Consider the following 23,728-nt stretch of genomic DNA (forward strand, 5'->3'; position numbering starts at 1 on the left):
TGCTCTGTGTTTATTTTCCTGTTCCTTGTTATTAAGAAATGTGCTCACAGTTTACAGTCAAAAGAAAAGGAGATATCCTGTGTGAAAAGAAGAAAAACAAACTTTCACTTCCCTCCACATTATAAATATATATAGTCCCCCCCCAGGTCTTGGTTTCTGACAGTGCACTCAGAATGGACACGGTCATTTCCTTCCTCTGTGAGTTTTCTTCACTTTCACAAACTCAACTATCATTCGAATAATATTTTTCCCTGCTAATTTGATCGTTGATTATTTCTATTTCAGTTATTTTGACTCTCGCGCCTGTGGGTATGTACCAAATATTCTTATAATTCATGCCTCATAAAAACATGCTCCCATTTGTAAGCATTTTATACTAGAATCAGTATATCAGCTGCTTCTGCTGGACTCAAAACATAAATATGATTTAAAGTAATTTGTGTGAAAACTTTAATAATCAAAACAGATTATATAGATTATTCTGTGTGTTTTCATCTCCGTGCAGCTCCCGTTGAGAGCTCATTCAGAGCTGTCATTGAGAGGGTGTTAGGGGACACAAGGATTTTCACTGGGGAGGAGGTCCGGCTGAGGTGCAGCGTTCCTGACCCCCACGGGTCCAGATGGGATCACCAGTGGTTTCACGGACCTGAGCAGCTCGTACAGACTGGCAGGCAACTGGTTCTGTGGAAGGCGAGTGTTAAAGATAGTGGGAAATATTATTGCCGGGGAGTGAGGGACACGGCGGTGGGAAACATATACACCCTCCACAGTCTGCCTGTGGAGATCAATGTGGATGGTAAGATCTTATTTATCCATTTTATTTAAAATCTTGCATAATCTGCATTTGTTTTTTTGAAAATGAGATCATCATGCTCGTTTTGCTATTGCAACACTATTGAACATAGCGTGGTAACTTGCTCCTGTGTGATCTTCCTTCAGGAGGGTGGGCGATTCTGCAAGTCCCATCCCAACCGGGCCTTGTTGGACAAACCTTAACGTTCACGTGCCGCGTCCGAGGCAATCCCCCAATCCTTGAGATGATTCTTTACAGGGACGGGGTTGAAATCATGGAACAAAGTGGCCCACATTTTCACCTGAACAACCTGGTCCTGGGAGACCAAGGGATGTATTCTTGTCGGGCCTCCTGGGACCAGGACAGACTTACACGCTCTGTCCTTTCAGGTGATGCTCCAGTGCAGGTCTTAGGTGAGTTACATACAGGTTGAGTTGCAAATCCTCAGTTTGCTTGTTGTTGCAGATCACACGTGGAAAGTCACTTTGGGAAATGTTCTTATTCACTTTCTGGCCTAGACCTAGATGAGAAGATCAACACCTCCCTTATATTTAGCTGTAAACTAAATTATATGACTGTTCTTTGATGAAATACATGAATGTTGTTTTTGATATCAGCTCTCAGGCATCACTCCATTTATTTTCAGCCTGATCCAAGGAATATAATTCTCAATATTTTAATGTATTTGTATGCGTCAGTTGTTTATTTTCTCTCATGTTACTCTGTCGCAGAGGTTCTGACGCAGCCCCTTTTGGAGATTGTTGAACATGATCTTCGGAGGATCAGACTCACCTGCCACCTCCAATACAACGCCTACGCTCCTGCCCCTCCAATAGTTTACTATTTCTACAAGAATGAGCAGCGACTGGGAACAGCGACCTCTGAGAACAATGATCTGGTCAGACGGAGTCCAGGCCACTACAGCTGCAGGGCCAAGGTGCCTCAGTTGGGCATCTCCAGGTGGAGTGAACCCACAAGCTTTGGACAAGTGGCAGGTACTTTGACATAAACGCAACATGCTGTGTCTCCTTGTGTTTCGATACCTAATTCTCGTTCTGATTTGGGAAACCTCTGTGGTCCACTTGTCTCTGACCCAATAGGGCGATCGCCGATGCCTTCTTTTCTTCAACCCATATATCGAAGGCCTTTGGCTCCCCCGGTCTCATCCCCAGACCCCCTGCCAGCAGCAACCCAGGCGTCTCTTTACCAATCCACTCCAGGCTCTCTGCCCTCTCCAGCCCAGTCTGTCAACCAAACTGTTCCACCAAGCAGGAGCCAGGCGTCTCTTTACCGATCCACTCCAGGCTCTCTGCCCTCTCCAGCCCAGTCTGTCAACCAAACTGTTCCACCAACCAGAATCCAGGCATCTCTCTACCGATCCACTCCAGGCTCTCTGCCCTCTCCAGCCCAGTCTGTCAACCAAACTGTTCCACCATCCAGGATCCAGCCTGTCACATCATCACACATAGACATGGCTGAAGCATCTGGGGACATGCCGGAGGAGTCTGACAACATGTCTCCAGCCAATGTTACACATTCACAAGTTATCACAAATTCTAAACAGTTGCATAAGTGAATGATCCTAAATCAGACTAATGAAGTGAGACTCAGGTTACTCCTGGGACATTAACTCCTGGAACATTGCAGTGCTTTGCCAAATAAGAAAATGCTCATGTTCATACTTGTGTTGATACAAGAAAGGCTAGGCGCAAATAAATCATTCCATAAATGGTATATGTGTTACTGGATTTTATTTGCACTGAAACACTCTCTTCATACAGCCTCATTGTATAACAATACTGCTTACATAGTACATGTATTAGAAAAATGACATGACAGTGGATATCATATATAGTTCTCAAATGCAACAGTTAAGTCCCTTTACGCTTGATTTAAAATAGTAATGCAGCTCACGATATTTTCCCTATACTCAGCACATACATAATATATTTCTATGTCTCAATATGCAGTTAGATACTTGGATTAGAAAGGAAAGAGTGTGAGAAATCCATAGACAAAGACATGGGGCCATGGCATTAGTAGAGTACATAAGTAACGGTAGACTGTGAATAAATAATACAATTATGAAACATTATTTTTTTTATTTAACTCTTTCATATATATAATAAAGCTGTTCAGGCTTGGACTATTATCATGTGACAGAAGATTGGTAGTGATAGGACAATGCACAGTGCAGTTATGATAACATCGTGTCCTTTGCCCACCGTGTCCATGATCCTTCGCTGCACACGGTTTGAGGAAATGTCACAATTCTGACCATGATCCAATGACTTGACTGATCTCTTTTGGGCTGTATATTGTAAAGCAGCCAGGAGCAGTTCATCAAAGTATAAAACAATAAAACATGTCACTTCCTGTTTCCACCAGGGGGCTCTGGGATTTTATGTCATACTTTCTGTGTAGATGTCATCAGGCCGGGGCTCTTCTATTACATGTCTAGTTTGGACCCGATTGGACCAAGTATGTCAGAGATACAGAACCTTGTGTTTTGATGGCGTTTAATCAAACTTTGACCCCACGCCACTCATCTCAGTTTGAAGTTGATCTGATGAAAGGACAAGTTCATCAAAGTAGAAATGTGAAAAGTGTGAAAAATGGCCACTAAATGTAAAATGGCGGGCTTCCTGTTACGTTTTTCATAATGCCCCTTGAGACTTTTTTGTTTGTCTGGTCATGATACACCTGGGCTACGATTTTTGTGAAGGTCATTTTAATCAAAAACATTATTTTCTCATAAATATATCCATATGGGTCAAACAAGAGGTTACTGATACACTGATAATACAACAAATGCAATGATCTTGATAAAACCAGTTCTCTAGTGAACAGTACAGCTTCTGAGCAGTTCATACGTTGTGAGTGTGAAAGTGTAGCACCACCAGCATTAGGTAATTTGGTCATTTCATATATGATCATGTTGGAACATTGTAGTTGAAGAGATTGTCAGCACCACTAAGTATCAGGGCTTGTCTGGGTAAAGTAGAAACCCAGAAAAAATGCTGTCGTCCTCACTGCTTGCATAAACCCCATTCCAGTCTCTGAATGTCTCCATCCACACCTGATCGCCCAGCGCCAGCAGCAGCACCACCAGAGTGGAAGCCTGGTCAATGTCCTGGCCGTACAGAGAGTCCCTTGTCCTTACCCGCCGGGTCCCGTTCACTACAAGCGTGGCTCGCAGTGGCTGATTGCGTACAGTGATTTGAAAGGAGAAGACATAAGCCCCAGGGATAACACATGTGAAGGTGCTGGAAGAGACATTAAAGTGATTCTCTGCATTGTAGAAGATTTTGTCAAAGCGGATCGGGAAGCCCGAGGGTGGGAAGGACTTTTTTGGAGAGATGCCGACACTGAAGGCTGAGCGTTTCTGAGGAACTCCCGATCCTTTACCTCCTTTCAATCCACGGAAGCCTCGGTCACCTCTCATCCCAGGGTAACCTCTGTCCCCCTTCGGCCCAAGCATCCCTCGTATGCCTTGTGGTGCTTGAGGCCCTCTCATCCCTGGTTCTCCTGGAGGTCCAGGAGGTCCCTGATCCCCTCGGACACCTATAGGACCTGATGATCCGTGTTTGCCATTAATTCCTGGAATTCCCATCGCTCCTGGGATGCCGGGTTGCCCAGGATCACCTCGCTCTCCTTTTTGTACTCTCTCTCCAAAAGTGCCACACTCCCCCTTATCTCCCTTAGGGCCTAGCTCGACAGCCATTCCTGGAGGTCCCTCTTTTCCCGGTTCTCCCTTATCGCCAGCACTCCCATTCTGGCCAGGCTCCCCTTTCTCTCCACTATTACCTTTGACACCTTGCAGCCCTATTTCCCCTTTCTCACCTGTTGAGCCAATATCACCTGCAAGATAAGGGAAACTGTCAGAGCTCTGGTAACATTATACAATAATAAAACTATCGCTTGAACATGTGTACCTTTCTGTGCTGGTTTTCCTGGGATACCTGGTGGGCCAGCAGTCCCACTGTTTCCTCTGTCACCTTTATCCCCTGAGAAATTGATTTAATGATTTAATTAATAAAATCACACATAGACACAATATGTCAATATTATAATCTGAAGCTACAGGTGACGAAGAACTAAATATTGAATGGCCCAATGAAACTATATGTTTGTAAATTCACAAGACTCAAACAAACTGGAAAAATTGCAATGATGAGTTTGTTTTTTCTTTTCTTTTTTTTTTCTTCTTCCAGTTATAAAAACTCTAGGCTGAAAAACAATGTTTCACTTCCTTCTGTGGATGTAGGTTTCGAGTCTGTTTCCAACCACACCCAGCATCAATGTTGGATGTGGTCAGAAGTCTTACAAATTTCACTTCAGTTCTTGCCACTGTTTTTATTTAGCCATATTATATTTACCCCTGCTTCCTTTAAATCCTGCAGGGCCATTCACACCTGGTGGTCCTTGTAAACCAGCTGCTCCTGCAGGGCCTCGTTCACCAGGTGGTCCTACATGAGCAATCAAAAGAGAAGTTTAACATTTTGTCAAAATTAAATGTTCTATCTTGCATTTACCTGTGAGTGTTATACCTGTCAGGCCTCTGTCTCCCTTTGGCCCCCTAGGGCCTCGCTCCGGAGGACAGCACTCGCAGAAGTTGAAGTAACACTCACTGTAATCCAGAGTGTAGTTCTCAGGGCCACCACCAGAGGGCTCAGGGCTCTCACTGTGGTACGGAGAAAGCAGGGGGAGGGGCGCCACAGGATTTGCACTGGCCACTGTCTTGAGTGTCTTGGGTATGCTGGTGGTCACAGGGCCATGCAATGTGATCTGAGGGACAGGCTTCTTGGTGTACTGATACTTTGGCTTCTGAGTGGTCTTCGCCTCAGCGCAGGACGCCACAGTGAGTGCAACCACAACGACAGCCACAAGGGTCCACTGACACCAGATAGTCCTCATGGTCGACTGGGATCTGAGAACAGAGGAGTTTATACAACACGCTTTTTCTCTGAAGTTCTGCACCACTTTCATTTTTCCATCTACATTTCAATGAAAAACAAGACCTTACAAAAAATACTGATCAGTTCACAGTTGCTAATCAAATCACAAAATACGCAGGGATTTAGTTCTCGCTAGTTCAATCTTAAATTTCCATGTCCACTGTTAAATACTTATGTTAGTTTGCATCTAAATATAGATTCTCCCAGTGAGCCAATGACCAAGTCTGCAGGTTTTTAGACTCAATATCACATGATTCAAGTTCAGTAAACCAACAATTCGATAAAAACCAAAGGTTAAGTGGTATTTGTTGTGCTAATATCCAACTTTCTGAGAACAAATATGCAGCGGACTTGAGAAGACTCACCCCAATTAGGCATAAGTAGTATGATCATTTATCCTCTCTAGTGGCGTCTTGGAGGCAGCACCACGAGCTCCAGGTCTCTCTGATATCTCTGCCAGGCTTGGGCGAAATAACGTCCCCACCAATGAGGGTGTTTTCTGGAGGAAAAAGGGGGAGGTCTGAAATCCAACGACGGCGAGCTGGTGCTGACCCGAGGAGAACCAGTGTGCTGTGGCCCATCCTCTGTAGTCCTGTTGTGTAGAAAGGTGCTTTTGTGACACGGGATACAGTGGCCGCCAGGAGCACTCCATCGCTGCGAGCTAGGCGAGGAGCAAAGGCCGCGGGGCAATGGGTCATCCGATATGTGAGGCATTCCTCCAACATCCAACCTTCTACCCAGGCTCTTACAGTGGGACAAAGCCAAGTAAAGAGGGTTCTGAGACAGAGGCCAGTGCACCACAATGGACTTTTTTTAAGTTTTGGTTTGTGCAGCTTTCTGAATTAAAACCATTTTAATCTTAGAGCTTTTATTGTAAAGTCCCACGCAGAGTTTTGCAAGTTCCCCTCGATGTAAGTATCTGCAACAGTTAATTTAAAATGACTTGGTATGAGATCTTCAAACTGGCACGTAGCACAGGGGGGCTCAGTATTTACAATCTACTGGTAATTGGTGAACATCCAGAAGAAAGGTTTAGTCTAAAGAGCACTAAACCTGAGCTGTGTGTTGGGAACCAGCTTATCTCCCTTGAATCAGTGCCGTTGCAATACTTACCTCCTCACAGTGACTGACTATCACGCACATGAGGCCCAGATATCTCTGGCAGCTAACATAGGCTAACTGTGATTCACACCGTGTAGCTGCACAATGACTCGTTCTTGCAGCGTAACAGGATAGCATTGAGTTTTAGCGGAAAAGGAGATTTTCTGCTGGTTGTCTGCAGGAAACCCTCAACGTGCAAGTGCAAGTGCATGTTTGAGCAGTGGACATGCCTGAGTGGTCAAAGACTTCCCGGCCTCAGAGAGATCCATGACCAGGTGTGAGGGAGGAGGAGGAGGAAGGGGACATGAATGTGGGAAACAGAGATGGGGGATGGTGGCATAGCTGCTTCAAAAGAGAAGACTGTGTTTTTAAATTTGAATTTGCTCACGTACACTTTATTTTATCTCTTCACCTTCGTTTAGGCACTCTTCTCATCCCTCCTTCCCAGCGGCTCAGGTGAAGTGTCCTTGACTTGACCCTCCAGAAAAATAGATGGAGTGTAAGATAGGCAGCTGACTCCTGAGAGGGTTGGGGGGGTTGGTCCCTTTGGGTTTCTCCTTGCCCGACCTCGACCCTGTCATCTATCGGCTCCATTCAGACCACACACAGCAGTGGCGGTCAGCTTACAGTGCCCAGCTGGTCACAGCAGACCCAGGCGCCTCTGCCCTGTCCATTCATTTAACACTGGCACCGGCCGTGTTGTTGGCCTTCATCCACAAACAAACACACACACACACACACACACACACACACACACACACACACACACACACACACACACACACACACACACACACACACACACACACACATCTATGTACTTATATCTTAGTGAGGACACTCATTGAAATTAAAACTGACCTAAACCTTATTCTAACTCTAATTCTAATTCTAATTCTAACCTAACCCTAAAACCAAGTCTTAACCCCCAAACAGTCCAAAATGTCCTCACTTTTTTAAAATGCCCTCACTCCGTAGTTTGTAGGCTCAAATGGTCCTCACAAAGACATCTGTACAAGAGTGCACACACACACCCACACAAGAGCGAGGGATAAGGAAGAGTTAACTAACGCAGCAGATGCAGCCGCCAGCCGAGCAGAGAGAGGATGTGTTGAGTGGATGGGGGGGGGGTATTGCCTTTCGTTAACCCCTTTCATGTAAAGGAGATGTTGAAGGTAAACGTGTATAAAGTGAGTAACATGGGCGAGTGTGGAACAAAAAGGTAGAGACGTGTTTAGAAACCAACACAGCAAACCACCATTGTCCATATGAGTATTCCCCTGCCAGCACATATAAAGCCATTGCCACTGTTTTCCTGTTTTTTACTGTGGGATCGTTTTATAGAAAATTGTGCTCCTGCAGATCAAGCTGATAATGACTTTGGCAAGAGATCTGTTGGCAGTGAAGACGTCTCATGTAGTCAGAGCACAAAACACTCCTGCCACACACAAGGTTGGTTTTCTGATGCATTGACAATGCAAACATGACGGCCTTTCCCTCAAGAGGAACTTCAATTCTCTTCAGCTTTATTTTTACCAATAGTTACAGGTAGTTCAAATATGATCAATGTTTCATATCATTAAATTAATTTAAAAAATACATTAGAAATTTGGAAAAACTGCATTTTTTATCTACAGCTGGATTTGTTGGCTGTGCATGAAGACTGAAAACATGGGGTCTTTCCAAAGGCAACACAAATCTGTATCGTATACAAAAAGCCAATAACCAGTTAAAAACTACATTAAAAACTCATTTGTAGTTATTTAAATTCACAAAAGAAAAACATCTTGGAGACTTAATGGTGAGATAATATAGACGAACGAGACAGGAACTCAAATATTTCTTAACTTAACCGAGAACCACTCATTTTATATGTTGGGCAAGGCCCAGTGATCCGACTTAGAACAAAGGGTCGTAAAACCTTAGGCCAGGCTCGGGTAACCCCTAACATTTAAAAATCCAGCATGGGCCCTTATCTCCATGTGGCAAAAGATCACGTCCTGGTCCCCCACGGTAAGCCCGCCCCTGGGGGCCAAATCCTGACAACTCAATTGGCTGGAGGGCCACACTGACCCCTGACCCCTCCTCCCAGGGGGGAGTCACCTGAGACATGACTTAAAAGGGCTGAGCTCACAGAAATCTCTCTCTCTTCACTCAGATGCCCAAGCAACAACAGAACCCCTCCGGGGTTCTACTAGTTAACTCGGTATTTTTAAGAGACTTTCTTTGTACTCCTCTTTTCCACGCTGCTCAAGTTGTTTTCTGACCTCAAGAGGTCTAACCACACGACTCAGTAACTAAGGAGGCGATTAGACATCGAAACAGGAAGTGCCCCGCTGGACGGACTCCCACCCTTCCATAGACTTTACTTTTTCTTTTTTCCACACGATCTACAACGGCTACAAGCAGCCGAACGTCCCTGTGAGGCAGCACGATCTCCGCTGCTGCAGAAGAAGACCAAGCTTCATCCCGTCACGGAGCATGACTGATCCGCTCCGGTCCGGCCCAGCTGCGGTGCTCACGGGAGCTCGCCTGAGAGGCCAAGACATTGTTCACTGGACTTCCGGGAGATTCGCGCCGAGGCGCAGGCAACCCACGAAATCACGGTCACAGTAAGAGGCTTATGTTGTCTGGGCAGATGTTAGTTTTAATATGTAGCGTGTTGATTTAATACTTGAGTGTATTTTGTTGATGGAACTTCCGTGTTCCATTGTTTTAGCCGGCCACTACTCCGAGCCGCTACTTCCGGTTTCCGGTTGGATCGCAATGTTTTGTGTTGCAGTAAATAGGGCCGCGAGAAGCGCCTCCGCCCGCACTGTTAACGTCTGTGTGAGTCTGCAGTGATTTCACCGATCAGAACCTCGGCCCACAACGCTCGCTTGAGGGCTGAGGGGTGAATCACTGTTAACTCATCTCAGACGTATTTTTAAGAGCTTCTTTGGACTCTCCTTACATGTTTTCTCATGTTCTCTCTCTCTCTCTCTCTCTCTCTCTCTCTCCTTCTAAACCGACCTATACACACTCCTGACCTGTATTTATAATACAGGTCATGTCACATAGTTAAATCTATGCTTAGAGAGGCTGAACACATCTGGAAACCATTCGGCCCCAAAGCCAAGCAGAGATAAGAATTCTCTTTGTCTAAAATTTCCTTTGTGTAATTCATGTGACGACCACCAGTGTGCGCTCCGGCCACATGGTGTCATTAACATAGACTCCATCTTGAATAACGCAAGTTAACCCACCATTTTGAGTCTATTATTGCCACGCCTCCGCTCTCTCTCTCCTCCCATCCTGGCTCTAAATTCATAACGGCTCCGCCATCTTGTTTTGTAGTCAATCCGCCATTTTGAGAGTTTTTAGGCCTTGATTCCACGAATCATGATCGGCCTCCATCTTAGATGTGATGTCACTACGCGTCATCGCCACCCCCCTTCTTTTTCTCTCTCTCGCACACACACACACACACACACACACACACACACACACACACACACACACACACACACACACACACACACACACACACACATTGATAGACACAGACAGACACACACACACACAGAGACACATAGATGGACCAGAGGTTACATGCGTGTTCTAAATTGTGATAAGCTGCTGTTGTTATCTTTGAAATATGGGAGTTTGTTAAGATGATGAATCATTAAATAACACTAACTTTATTTCACACACACACACATAGACACACACACACAGAGAGACACTTTGACACAGACACACACACACATAGAGACAGACATACATAGGTAGACCGCAGGTTGTCCATGTATTTTCTGAATTGTGATAAGTGCTGCTGCTGTGTTTACCTTTGAAATATTGGAGCTTGTTAAAATGATAAATCATTGAATAACATTATAACTTTATTTCCCCTTTTTAATAAATACTTTTGTAATTAAAGTATCTGTAGTCTGTGATTATTTGTGCATATGTATGTGATTGCAGCTGGATTATGATCGCCTGTGCTCGAACTTAGAAGCCTTCACTGTTTATTAAGTAATCGTTAATATTAAAATATTGACATTATTAATTTGACATTTATCATTATGAGACTGATAATTATAGCTTGACATCGTTGGTCCCTGGTAACCAGGGTGGTGCCCCCCTTTCTCAATTATTAATATAGATAGTATTATTCTTAAATTGATAATTTTATTGTTTTAGACTAATTATTTTCATTATTCTTGGTTGATAACCTTATCATTGTTAATTGACAGCTTGTACTTTCTAATTGATAATTCCTATTTTCTCATTAGTGGTTTTATTGTTATTTGATTACTGATCATCTTCAATTAATAATTTAATTATTTTTGATAGATAATTTTTATTATTTTAATAATCCTATTTCATGATTATTAATAATTAGCCAACGTCAAGTCTACTCCTATTGCACAACATAAATGGTGCCCCGTGTGAGGCGATCTAACTCCAGCTGTATCATAATACTGTGTACAATAATCCAGATTCTTTTTTTCCAGAAATTTGATTTTTTTGAAAAATTTAAATTTTTTGAAATTTTTTAATTTTTTTTCAAAACTTTTCCTTTCTCTCATTTGGTATTGATCATGATTCGTTGTTGAAGAAGAAAATTATTTTGGAAATGTATTCTTCTTTGCAAAGTTTTATTTTTAATTCATTTGAACTTTTACCAAACCGGTATACCAGTGCCTGGTGTATCCGTAATTGGCTGCAGAGTGCAATCGGTGGTTGTGTTCTCGAAGCACAAGAATCATAAATAATTTAAGAAAAGAGAAAAATAATTCTAGGAATTTATTTCTCTTTGAAAATTTTTTTATTTTTATCCCTTTGTACCTGTCCCAAGCAGGTATACTAGTGCCTTGTGTATCCGTGGTTGGTTGCTTCTAGCATATAAGTGGTTGTGTCATCTCAATGCACAATAATTATGATTAAATTTTTGAAGAGAGACATAGGTTCGAAACTAATTTCTCTTTGAAGTTTCTTTATTCTTAATTCCCTTTGCTAAGCAGACTTTTGTGTAACTTTGGTTGGTTGCTGACTGCGTTTCAGTAGTTGGTAATTTTTATAGGAGATTTTCTGCATGCTTTTTGATCTTAAGGAGACAAACTAGATTTGAGAGACTAGTTTTGAGAAGACTAGTTGTTGACCAACTAGGTCTTAAGGATTGAGCCACCGAGCTATCCTTCATTGACACTTTATAGACACAGGGTGAAGCTCACCTGTGCATCTTGTTGTGTAGTTTTTTAATTAAGTGTTTTACCCACTTTTTCTAAGCAAGCGTGAGCAGTCCACCAGGTGCCTTTTCGCACTCAGAAGATGAGTAGCATGTAACACCGTGGGGCAAGTGCTCCCTCAGAACCAGAGGTCCTATTAGAGACTGTAGCCAGTCTGATTAATTTTTTTCTAATGATGCGGTGAGTGAGTTGAGTGAGTATGAAATAAGTACCTGCGATCGTAAGATCAAGAACTGTCCATGCACTCATCAACCCCACTGGCCCGCATCCAAAAATACCCCATGCTCTGGGTCAACTGACACTCCTCTACCAGCAGAGAGCCGAGCTGCAGACCCAAGAACATGCGAAGGCGCTCATAGCCATGCAAGCAGCATGTCGAGCGGAGCAGGAGAAAAAACTCCCACCTGCGGCACATCATCGAGACCCGCAAAGAACAGGACCAGGCGGTGCAGGAGCATGCGCAGGTCAAAGGTCAGCAGAAAGGGGGGCACAGTCAAACAGAGCTGTCCCCCCCTCCAGCTGAGATCCCTGATGACAGGGCCAGGAGCTGACGTCATTCCCGGTGGAGCCAGCAGAGCAGAGACACTGGGAGAACAGCTGCGAGCACAGCTCCACAACCCTCATGCAGAGGGAGCTTTGCTCTGGAGAGCCAGACACACCCAGCAGTCCACCGCTCCGACCCACTCAACACCAAAGGGGGAGCAGGACTCAACCCCTAGACGTGCAGTGACCTGCGACCGCTATGAGGCGACATCAAATGCCTGTCCAGCGGACACACAGCATCCACTCCAGCCAGAAGGAACACATCCTGCACGGAGCCATGCTGATCCACATCACAACGACGGAAGGACTCCGTCCTGGAGGGCTGAAGGAGATTCCCAGTCTGCCACTCAGGCAGAGGCGCACCATGACTCACGGTCGCGTCCTGGATGGTCCGCCAACCCCGGTGCAAGAGATGGTGGCCACGAAGATGAGTACCGTGGCACATTCGAGTCAAAAGACACTGATGACTCAGCACCCCCTCAAAGAGAGGAAATCCGCAACCGGCGGCAAGAGCCCCTTGAAAAAGACATTTATCGCTTCGACCCAGACAACCGAGGGTGTAACGAAGACGACACCGTGGTTCTGGCAGTTCAAGTCCAACACATGTGGACCCGGCGCTGGAAGATGACAACTTTCCCCACGCCAAGATGAACCCCAGCAAAGAGAACCAGAAACAACGACCCTTCCAACAGGGTGCCCCTCAAAACCAAGGGGGTGAGGATTTCAACCAGCCCCACAAACAGTTTCGACCTCAGCACCTGAATCCCTCTCCACAGAGAAGTAGGGGCTGTAACCAAAGGAAACCTCATCAATACTAGGAGTATAGAGATGGTGACCGAAGTCCAACACATGGGATGCATCCTGGCACAGAGGAATTAATACGGAGATGTGTGGATGAAGCAATGAGAGACATTGTGCCACGTGTTCCTCCAGGCTCCACTGAGAGACCAGACACTGAACCCCGTTGGCGAAACTAGAAGCAGTTGCCCTCCTTCTCCACTCCTAAAGATGACTTCAATGACTGGGAAGGACCGAGGCGCTGCCAGAAACCCCCTCTCACCTCCACACCTGAAAGGGGGGGGAAGAAATCCCAATTTTAAAACAAAGACCGCTCAAACCACTCACTCCATCAATAGCTGCATGCTTTAGACCCTCTGTCAGTAAATTGTATAACGTATGTTCAGGTAGTGAACTCCTTAGACCTCGTTGAGGATTTTGAAGTCGTTACCACTACGGTTGTGCAGCCCTCACGGGTACAGTTGGCAATTCAGTCTTGGCAGAAAAATTTCAATATCTGTAGATTTGCAAACCTAGAAATAGGATTTACCATATATTCACAGGTTAGCGAACAACAGAACGTGACTCGCCGTTCTAAATGTTTTGGTTTGACAGAATAACACACATGATTACCTCAAAACACCAGCACCTACTCAAACATTTTCTTCTGTTCCTTTTTCCACTTTTCTTTCATTTCACTCTTCACCGAAATTCATCAGTATGTTAACAATAACTGCCGATAAGCATTATGTGAAATTGAAATGTGCGCCGTGTTTTAGAATATATGTTGTTTAGCCTCTGTCTGCCCAGACAATTACCTCTCTCTGTTTAGACTCATGCCTCAAAGACATTTATGCCTCATGATGAACTAACTTTCAATGCTTCAACTCCACTCAAGGATTACCTCTCATGGATTATCACTGGACTCTCGACCCTAGCGTGCCCTGGAAACTGGGTAACGACCCACTTCCCAGGTCAAAGGGGGACTGTTGGGCAAGGCCCAGTGATCCGACTTAGAACAAAGGGTCGTAAAACCTTAGGCCAGGCTCGGGTAACCCCTAACATTTAAAAATCCAGCATGGGCCCTTATCTCCATGTGGCAAAAGATCACGTCCTGGTCCCCCACGGTAAGCCCGCCCCTGGGGGCCAAATCCTGACAACTCAATTGGCTGGAGGGCCACACTGACCCCTGACCCCTCCTCCCAGGGGGGAGTCACCTGAGACATGACTTAAAAGGGCTGAGCTCACAGAAATCTCTCTCTCTTCACTCAGATGCCCAAGCAACAACAGAACCCCTCCGGGGTTCTACTAGTTAACTCGGTATTTTTAAGAGACTTTCTTTGTACTCCTCTTTTCCACGCTGCTCAAGTTGTTTTCTGACCTCAAGAGGTCTAACCACACGACTCAGTAACTAAGGAGGCGATTAGACATCGAAACAGGAAGTGCCCCGCTGGACGGACTCCCACCCTTCCATAGACTTTACTTTTTCTTTTTTCCACACGATCTACAACGGCTACAAGCAGCCGAACGTCCCTGTGAGGCAGCACGATCTCCGCTGCTGCAGAAGAAGACCAAGCTTCATCCCGTCACGGAGCATGACTGATCCGCTCCGGTCCGGCCCAGCTGCGGTGCTCACGGGAGCTCGCCTGAGAGGCGCAGGCAACCCACGAAATCACGGTCACAGTAAGAGGCTTATGTTGTCTGGGCAGATGTTAGTTTTAATATGTAGCGTGTTGATTTAATACTTGAGTGTATTTTGTTGATGGAACTTCCGTGTTCCATTGTTTTAGCCGGCCACTACTCCGAGCCGCTACTTCCGGTTTCCGGTTGGATCGCAATGTTTTGTGTTGCAGTAAATAGGGCCGCGAGAAGCGCCTCCGCCCGCACTGTTAACGTCTGTGTGAGTCTGCAGTGATTTCACCGATCAGAACCTCGGCCCACAACGCTCGCTTGAGGGCTGAGGGGTGAATCACTGTTAACTCATCTCAGACGTATTTTTAAGAGCTTCTTTGGACTCTCCTTACATGTTTTCTCATGTTCTCTCTCTCTCTCTCTCTCTCTCTCTCTCCTTCTAAACCGACCTATACACACTCCTGACCTGTATTTATAATACAGGTCATGTCACATAGTTAAATCTATGCTTAGAGAGGCTGAACACATCTGGAAACCATTCGGCCCCAAAGCCAAGCAGAGATAAGAATTCTCTTTGTCTAAAATTTCCTTTGTGTAATTCATGTGACGACCACCAGTGTGCGCTCCGGCCACATGGTGTCATTAACATAGACTCCATCTTGAATAACGCAAGTTAACCCACCATTTTGAGTCTATTATTGCCACGCCTCCGCTCTCTCTCTCCTCCCATCCTGGCTCTAAATTCATAACGGCTCCGCCATCTTGTTTTGTAGTCAATCCGCCATTTTGAGAGTTTTTAGGCCTTGATTCCACGAATCATGATCGGCCTCCATCTTAGATGTGATGTCACTACGCGTCATCGCCACCCCCCTTCTTTTTCTCTCTCTCGCACACACACACACACACACACACACACACACACACACACACACACACACACACACACACACACATTGATAGACACAGACAGACACACACACACACAGAGACACATAGATGGACCAGAGGTTACATGCGTGTTCTAAATTGTGATAAGCTGCTGTTGTTATCTTTGAAATATGGGAGTTTGTTAAGATGATGAATCATTAAATAACACTAACTTTATTTCACACACACACACATAGACACACACACACAGAGAGACACTTTGACACAGACACACACACACATAGAGACAGACATACATAGGTAGACCGCAGGTTGTCCATGTATTTTCTGAATTGTGATAAGTGCTGCTGCTGTGTTTACCTTTGAAATATTGGAGCTTGTTAAAATGATAAATCATTGAATAACATTATAACTTTATTTCCCCTTTTTAATAAATACTTTTGTAATTAAAGTATCTGTAGTCTGTGATTATTTGTGCATATGTATGTGATTGCAGCTGGATTATGATCGCCTGTGCTCGAACTTAGAAGCCTTCACTGTTTATTAAGTAATCGTTAATATTAAAATATTGACATTATTAATTTGACATTTATCATTATGAGACTGATAATTATAGCTTGACATCGTTGGTCCCTGGTAACCAGGGTGGTGCCCCCCTTTCTCAATTATTAATATAGATAGTATTATTCTTAAATTGATAATTTTATTGTTTTAGACTAATTATTTTCATTATTCTTGGTTGATAACCTTATCATTGTTAATTGACAGCTTGTACTTTCTAATTGATAATTCCTATTTTCTCATTAGTGGTTTTATTGTTATTTGATTACTGATCATCTTCAATTAATAATTTAATTATTTTTGATAGATAATTTTTATTATTTTAATAATCCTATTTCATGATTATTAATAATTAGCCAACGTCAAGTCTACTCCTATTGCACAACATATATACTGCTTGTATGGAGCTGGAGACGATCCCAGCTGACATTGGGCGAGAGGCGGGATGCACCCTGGACACGTCACTAGTGGATCAAAGGGCCAACATAGAGAGAAAAACTCAAATTTACACGTATGGTCGATTAAGAGTCTCCAGTTAACATTGATATTGTTTTCACCTTCTGGTCTCTATGATGCATTAAACTCTTCTGAAAAAGACCTCAGCTGCTTCCCGAGTTCTACTTTCACCAGTTTCCTTGAAAACTTCCTTCACAATAACCCCTAATCTTTGATTTAGCTTTGCTACCTTAAAAGTCCCATAGCCAGAACACCCACCACCCTCATATGCCCATAAATGAACAAGCACCAACAATAAAGCAGTTGATATTACAGCAAAATCTCCTCCTTCACAGAGTTTACCCTAAACTGATTATTAGCACCATGCCCACTGCAGCAAGCAGGAGCAGCACACTAAGCAGGACCCATGACCCTGTGAAGAGCAGACAGGTTCGATATCAAGTGAAAAAAAAGAGAAAGGGAAAGTTCTCTTTCCTTCCTTTGTGTGTTTCACATGGAAATTCTTGTTGCTCTGTGAAACATTCCTTCAGACCTGGGTGCACACATTGATGAAAATACCCCTCTATTCTGTGAGTATACAGCACCACCCTGTAAGATACACCACATGAGTGAACCTGATAGTCTCAACAGAATCTGAATTACTAACACTGCAGTATCCTCTTTGCTGAGATCAGTGACTTGAACAAAGAATGAGATTATTGTTCACCACAGCTGAAGTAAAGCAAGAGAAGTTGACCACTACTTGACCACTTGGTGGCAGACTTGTATTTTTGGTTAAACCACAGGGATGTTTACAGTTACAGAGCTTGAAATGCCCAAAGTCATTATCTGAACACAAACAAAAATGTATGTTGGACACAAATATGTATCCGCTACTAAATCTGCTTTATACTTTAATCTTTACAAATGTTAAATATCCAGGTAGTTGTGATCTCATGATCATGTTTAACAGCAACTTCTTTGTCCAAGTTACTGTTAACAAACAGCAAGAAAATGTTTTTTTTACATGTGAAGTGAAAGTCCATCTATCATTTCAGGGTTTGGCTCTGGCTGTGGTTTCACGCCTTACTGGGCTCAGGTTTTTATCAGGCCGACCACTCCTTGTATCATATTGACTGATTCAGAGCTCAGATATAAAGTGGAGCTTTACAGGGGGAGTGTCATGAGGCGAATTCCTATTTCATCTTCTAACAAAGAATGGCAATAATTGCACAACCATTCCAAAATGTCTACAATAGGCGTCTGTTATCAGATGAGAGAGGAAGCTGATGCAGTATCATTTATTTTCAAACCTTAATAATGTGATCCTGTACCTGCACTGTGCTGGGGATGTGATTATATTTTCTAATCAGGTTAACACATGGACCATTGTGTCTAATCTAATCTACTTTTGTTTTACATTTACTCAGTGGAGCAAACTCAAAGTATTTTAGAGCCTTTGTTTTCCTTTGTGTATGAAGAGTTTTAATTAAAAAAAGTTAAATTAATTTCGAAAATCTCTCCTGTAATTGTTTTTTAGCAGTAAAATCGATGTCCAGTCTATTAATGCTATTGACCTCATATGTAATGAGACCCTTTTCTGGAAATTACTTTTTCTAATAATTATAAGGAAACATGTAGTTAAGAGTGTTTAACAAAGCCAACACCTGAAGCACTACACCACACACACACACGCCCAGCAGTGCAAACACTGCTCCCTCAAAACAAGCCGATTAAAAGACTGTGATTTAACATCTTCTCGGGACAGATTTTATACAAATGACTCAAAATGTGACCAAGGGCTGCGAAATTTGGTTTTAAGAGTTTCAAAATCAGAAGCCGGAGTTTTACAGTTAACTGGAAAACATTTAGATTTGTTTTTGATAATTAAGTTTAAAACTGCTAGTCTATTGCTTCAGCCTTCACCCTTTTGTTCTACAGATACATCCATATTTGTTTTGCTCTGTCTTTTTGTTACCAATTGCTTTATTGTTTTATACCAAATACAGTATTTAGAGAAACTTGAACGTGGGGACTGACTTAAGCAAAATGAATGCATTCATGTGCAGTTCATGAAATAAAATGTATATTTTCTTCCTTTCCTGTGCCCCTCTTTCGCTCTCTTTTTCGCTCTATCTCTCTCTGTCTGTCTGTCTGTCTGTATCTCCCTCTCTCTCTGTCTGTGAACCTGACAGTTGCCAGGAGCTCCCTCTGGTTTTCTGTGGCAGAAACCGTCACAGACCACATGTAAACACAACAGAAACAATACACCGGCCCTCAGAGAGTGTTTGAGTCTGCACTGAACTCTGTTTACACCGTGTCATTATAGAGATAACCTCTGGCTCCTTACCTCCTGTTCTACAAATTAACATGTGAAGTGTAAACAAGCGCGTGCTCTTCAATGAGCGTGAGGCTAACTTTAAAAGAAAAAGGATAAGGAAAGGAAAGTTTGGGATAGGAAAGGAGGGGAAAGAAAAGGAAAGGAAGGAAGAGGGAAGGGAAGGAGGGGAAGGGAAAGAAAAAGAACAGGAAGAGTAGGAAAAGCAGATCACAGAAGGAAGATGGAAAGGAGACGAAAAGGAAGATATGTCACAAAATCCTGGAAAATAAAAAAAACAAGGTGGGGGTGTGTTGAGTTAAAAGTCACTGATCCCTTTTATCAACATTGGTTTAAATGGAAGTGGTGCCGGCTTCAGGTCAGCAGTGTTGCAGGTATGCACACATTACCTGCAGGGGGGAAAGTGGAGCCCATGGGCATTCAATCCTGCCCTGTCTTGGTAGAACTGGTTTGGGGACTCTGCCTCATTGTGTGAATTCACTTTATGTGGTTTAGTCTATTGTGTCAAGAACGAGCTGCACATAAGCTTTTGTTTTGCTCGACTTTTCATTTCAAAGTAACGGCTGCGCTCCATGCACGTTCATATCAGAAAAAACAAACAGGGATGACAAAGAGAAGAGTCGTCAAAGTGTCTTTATATGACTTTATTTTCGCAATATTGCAGTGGCGTGTTGCTCTCGTGTATAAATAAAGCTTTAGAGAAAGATTTAGTGAGCGGTGAAAAAAATGCTGTTAAAACTTTGTTAAGAAAATGTCTGAGACTACTGAACATGTTTAAAAAGGTAAATGAATGACATAAAAAAGAAACAATTCATGCATAAAAAGCAATTTCAGGTAGTGAAACAAATTGATGTGTAATTTATGGCCACAATAGAACACAGATATAAATAATCAAAACAAAACAAAAGGTTTGGTAATTGACATTGTAACCAGCCAAGCATTTACCAGTGTATAAATATATAGCTCCATATAAATAAAGTTAACTTAGAGATCATCATCAGATGGTAATTAGCGAGCCCTTGACCCAAAGCACAAAAAAATGAAAAATTATCGTAATTACAAGACTAAATGCTCATCACAACCACCTGCGACTCCTTCTCTATAGATCAACTATAGGAGACCTTTCATCAGGTTTGCTCTTTGCATTCAGGCCAAATCTGGTTGCATTTTGCATCTGACTGCAAACAGTTCAGCTTAGCGTTCAGACGCGTTGATGGAGGGAAGCGACGTCATTAACAAAGCCTCAAACACAAAGGTGTGTTGAATCAATATTTGCTCATGCTCAGTGCTGAGCACTGCTTCCTGACATACCAGCAGTGTACAAAGAAAAAGAGGAGATAAAGAGAAGAGTCCGCACGCACCACTGCCGTTAATCTGTCATATTTCACTTTAACCACAACTTTAACCAGTAAATCATTGAATGTTGCCCTGATACATTGCCCAGATTTTCTATCAGCTCTCTATGTGATGCATGAAACGTGCAGAGTGCCTCCCATCAGTCAGTTTTAGAGTCAATAAAGGCAACAGGCGATAGTGTTCTGATCTAAATCCACAGATCAACCAGGAACATTAGGTTCAATCACAATCAGTGATAACATGGCAGCTAGTACACACACACACACACACACACACACACACACACACACACACACACACACACACACACACACACACACACACACACACACACACACACACACACACACACACACACACACACACACACACACACACACACACACACACACACACACACACACACACACACACACACACACACACAGACTCTATTATGTCGCTTTGCATCATGGGATGATGCGAGACGTACATTACATGCGAGGGAACACTATTCACACTCACATTCACACCTACAGATGATTTAAAATCTGTAATTAACCATAACCCCAATCTGCAATGCATTATGCATTTGGACTGTGGGAAGATACAGGAGGTAGAGTAAACCAACACAGATACTGGGAAAAAATGCAACTTTGAAACAAAACCTGTCCAACTGGGAATCAAACTGGATTTTTAAGTTTGAAAACTATACATTTTGGCAGACTGGATTGGGGAATTGTGTTAAGTAAATTAAGTTAAAAGGCCCAATTGAGATGCATTATGAAAAATGCATGATCAAGTTGTTTTTGCCATAAGAGTGCAGGTCAGATCACACATACCAGAATGTAAATCAGTTTTCAGTTGTCTTCCGATCTGTGTGAGCGAGAAGGTGAATTAAACATTATCCTACTGTGGCGAAGCAAATCCCAGCCTTTATGTTTGGGTATATGTGACGTGTCTTATAACTCAAGATATCTTAAGCTCTGCTGCTTCGATTACAACCGCTCTCTTTGGAAATCATATCCTTAACAATTCCCCCAATTTTATAGAAGTGACAAAGAAAACCACTGGGATGCATAGACTGTAGCTCAAACGTCATGCCTGAAAGAAACAAGTCCAGTAGTGCTCTGTATTGGGGCGAGCATGCAAATCTACTCATGTATGATCCTATCATGCAAAATCGAGAGGTGGTATGTACTTAAAAACGACATATAGGTTAGGAAAGGAAAAAGGACAAACAACATTCCATAAGACATTTCACCGTGAGGGTGTGAAAGTGAAGTACGGTCATGTGTCTAATACCATGGGGTAAGGCCAGAGGGTGAGGAATGTAAAGAAGATGGTAAGGCTTTGCTTTCCAGATAATTCCGTTAAGATCTTCGTATATTTTCAGTCTCGATGAGCTGAGGAGACTAAGCGCTGGATGAAGGTGTGAGGAGGGGCTCAAGTTCCCCAGTTACAGGGGAAATGAATGGGGGTCTTGTGCTAATTCACCCAGTCGCTGCCTCTTTTCTCCTCCCGCCATATTTCTCTCCCTCTTTCAGTTCATGAGCGTCATGGTGCTCTTGGTCTGGCCGCCGAAGACCCCGGAGAAGAACTCCAGTGCCAGGCGCACGTGGACGGGCACAAAGACGTACGAGGTGTAGATGACCATGGCGATGGCGGAGAAGAGGATGGAGTTGAAAATGGACTTTTCCCAGGGCTCCAGGACATAGATGCCGGTGATGAGCAGGTACTGGTAGTACAGCCAGGCCAGGTACTCTCTAAGGTTCTTGAAGATCATCCTGCAGGCTGGATGAAGGAGAAAGAAAAACGGAGGTGGAGACACGTGAGATAAGACTCTTAAGAAAGTGTGAAGAGAAAGAGTGATTACAAGAATTTAAAGCATGTTTTCTAAAGCAGGCATGGTACTCGTAGCTAATTTCCACCACGAGGGGATTGTGTGACTATATGGATAATAATCCTCAAATGATAAAAGAAAGCTCTTGTGGCTGTATCTTTATTAATAGGGAGGTGTAAGGGGAACTTGAGAGTTCACATTAAAGCCTCTCATGTCCCTGGTGGAGAAATCAAGCCTCATGGGAGCTTGTTGTGTGGATAGAGAAATGCCCATGAAATTAAACCCACGGGTCCCACATGGACGTAAAACAACGCTCGGTTATTTTCTTGGCACACTTATTCTCACACTTGACACACACACACACACACACACACACACACACACACACACACACACACACACACACACACACACACACACACACACACACACACACACACACACACACACACACACACACACACACACACACACACACACACACACACACACACACACACACATGTTCTCACACACATGAGACTTTGTGGGGAAGGAGCAACAGTTCCACATCCTCACAGAGCATACAGGCAAAACAACACTGGTTTTAAAGCTTGGTTTGCATGGACAACACAATGAATGTGTTAATGTGCTGTGTTCCATAAATCTGATAAAATGCAGTGTTTATTTAAAGTTAAGTGCATGTGGGCGCCCTGGGGCCTCAGGTTCTAATAGAATCTGCTGCACAGGTAAGGGGGCGGGGCCAAGAGGTGCTTTACAAGTTCTGCAAAAAACTTAAGCAGATAGAATAGCATTGAGCACAGTGACACTAATTTACCTCCTTCAGCCTTTAAAGTAGATCTGTTGCACTGAAGTTATGCAAACCAGAGCACATCTTTGCATAGTTGTTATTATGATGTATTGATAAATATCTCCATCAATCAGTTGGGCTCACAAAAGTGAAATAACTGAGGCTTAAAGTTTTCCTTCCTGTCCAGATGTGCAATAATCAATGATCTGCAAATCACCATGATAATAACTATTCCTCAGTGAATTTACATTTCTTTATTATGATTCTAAATGCTGTATAACGGCTCTGTGTATCCTGTGTTGTGTTGAAACTGAATCTGGACCCGGACTCACCTGAGCAGCCGCCGTCAGATTCCCTGGTGTGACCCGAGCTGCTGGAGCTGAATGAGGCCGAGCCACAGACAGCAGTCCGTCCCGCTGCCGCTCCGCTGTTTAGTGTCAACCCAGAAGCTGCCTCAGCAGTCTGCCACAGTCCTATATGCACCACTCTCCCACCGTGACACC

At 43.5% G+C, this 23,728-nt stretch overlaps 3 protein-coding genes across 3 annotated transcripts; 1 reads left to right on the plus strand and 2 right to left on the minus strand.

The window, feature by feature from the left end:
• The first annotated feature begins 170 nt into the window (after positions 1-170).
• On the plus strand, positions 171-2,525 carry LOC133003500 (high affinity immunoglobulin gamma Fc receptor I-like). The gene is made up of 6 exons (XM_061073249.1): positions 171-198; positions 286-309; positions 506-796; positions 940-1,206; positions 1,525-1,788; positions 1,894-2,525. Exons 1-6 carry the CDS (start codon positions 174-176, stop codon positions 2,367-2,369), a joined length of 1,347 nt encoding a protein of 448 aa, XP_060929232.1. The 5' UTR covers positions 171-173; the 3' UTR covers positions 2,370-2,525.
• A 1,248-nt stretch (positions 2,526-3,773) lies between these two features.
• otol1b (otolin 1b) lies at positions 3,774-5,710 on the minus strand. Its single transcript, XM_061072490.1, has 4 exons — positions 5,344-5,710; positions 5,173-5,262; positions 4,729-4,800; positions 3,774-4,654 (listed from the first exon to the last, which is right to left on the minus strand). Exons 1-4 carry the CDS (start codon positions 5,708-5,710, stop codon positions 3,774-3,776), a joined length of 1,410 nt encoding a protein of 469 aa, XP_060928473.1.
• A 16,425-nt stretch (positions 5,711-22,135) lies between these two features.
• Positions 22,136-22,378, minus strand: sptssb (serine palmitoyltransferase, small subunit B). Its single transcript, XM_061073757.1, has one exon. It carries the CDS (start codon positions 22,376-22,378, stop codon positions 22,136-22,138), a length of 243 nt encoding a protein of 80 aa, XP_060929740.1.
• Positions 22,379-23,728: the final 1,350 nt, after the last annotated feature.

The sequence above is a fragment of the Limanda limanda genome, chromosome 6 (genome assembly GCF_963576545.1).
Source record: "Limanda limanda chromosome 6, fLimLim1.1, whole genome shotgun sequence".
NCBI classification, from domain to species: Eukaryota; Metazoa; Chordata; class Actinopteri; order Pleuronectiformes; family Pleuronectidae; genus Limanda; species Limanda limanda.

Coding starts and splice junctions, on each gene's coding strand:
- LOC133003500 (XM_061073249.1), top strand. CDS start 174: ATGGACACGGTCATTTCCTTCCTCT. Junction 199..285: donor CACGGTCATTTCCTTCCTCT/GTGAGTTTTCTT, acceptor TTTCTATTTCAG/TTATTTTGACTCTCGCGCCT. Junction 1,207..1,524: donor TGCTCCAGTGCAGGTCTTAG/GTGAGTTACATA, acceptor ACTCTGTCGCAG/AGGTTCTGACGCAGCCCCTT.
- otol1b (XM_061072490.1), bottom strand. CDS start 5,710: ATGAGGACTATCTGGTGTCAGTGGACCCTTGTGGCTGTCGTTGTGGTT. Junction 5,263..5,343: donor GGGAGACAGAGGCCTGACAG/GTATAACACTCA, acceptor TTGCTCATGTAG/GACCACCTGGTGAACGAGGC. Junction 4,655..4,728: donor AGGAAAACCAGCACAGAAAG/GTACACATGTTC, acceptor CTTATCTTGCAG/GTGATATTGGCTCAACAGGT.
- sptssb (XM_061073757.1), bottom strand. CDS start 22,378: ATGATCTTCAAGAACCTTAGAGAGTACCTGGCCTGGCTGTACTACCAG.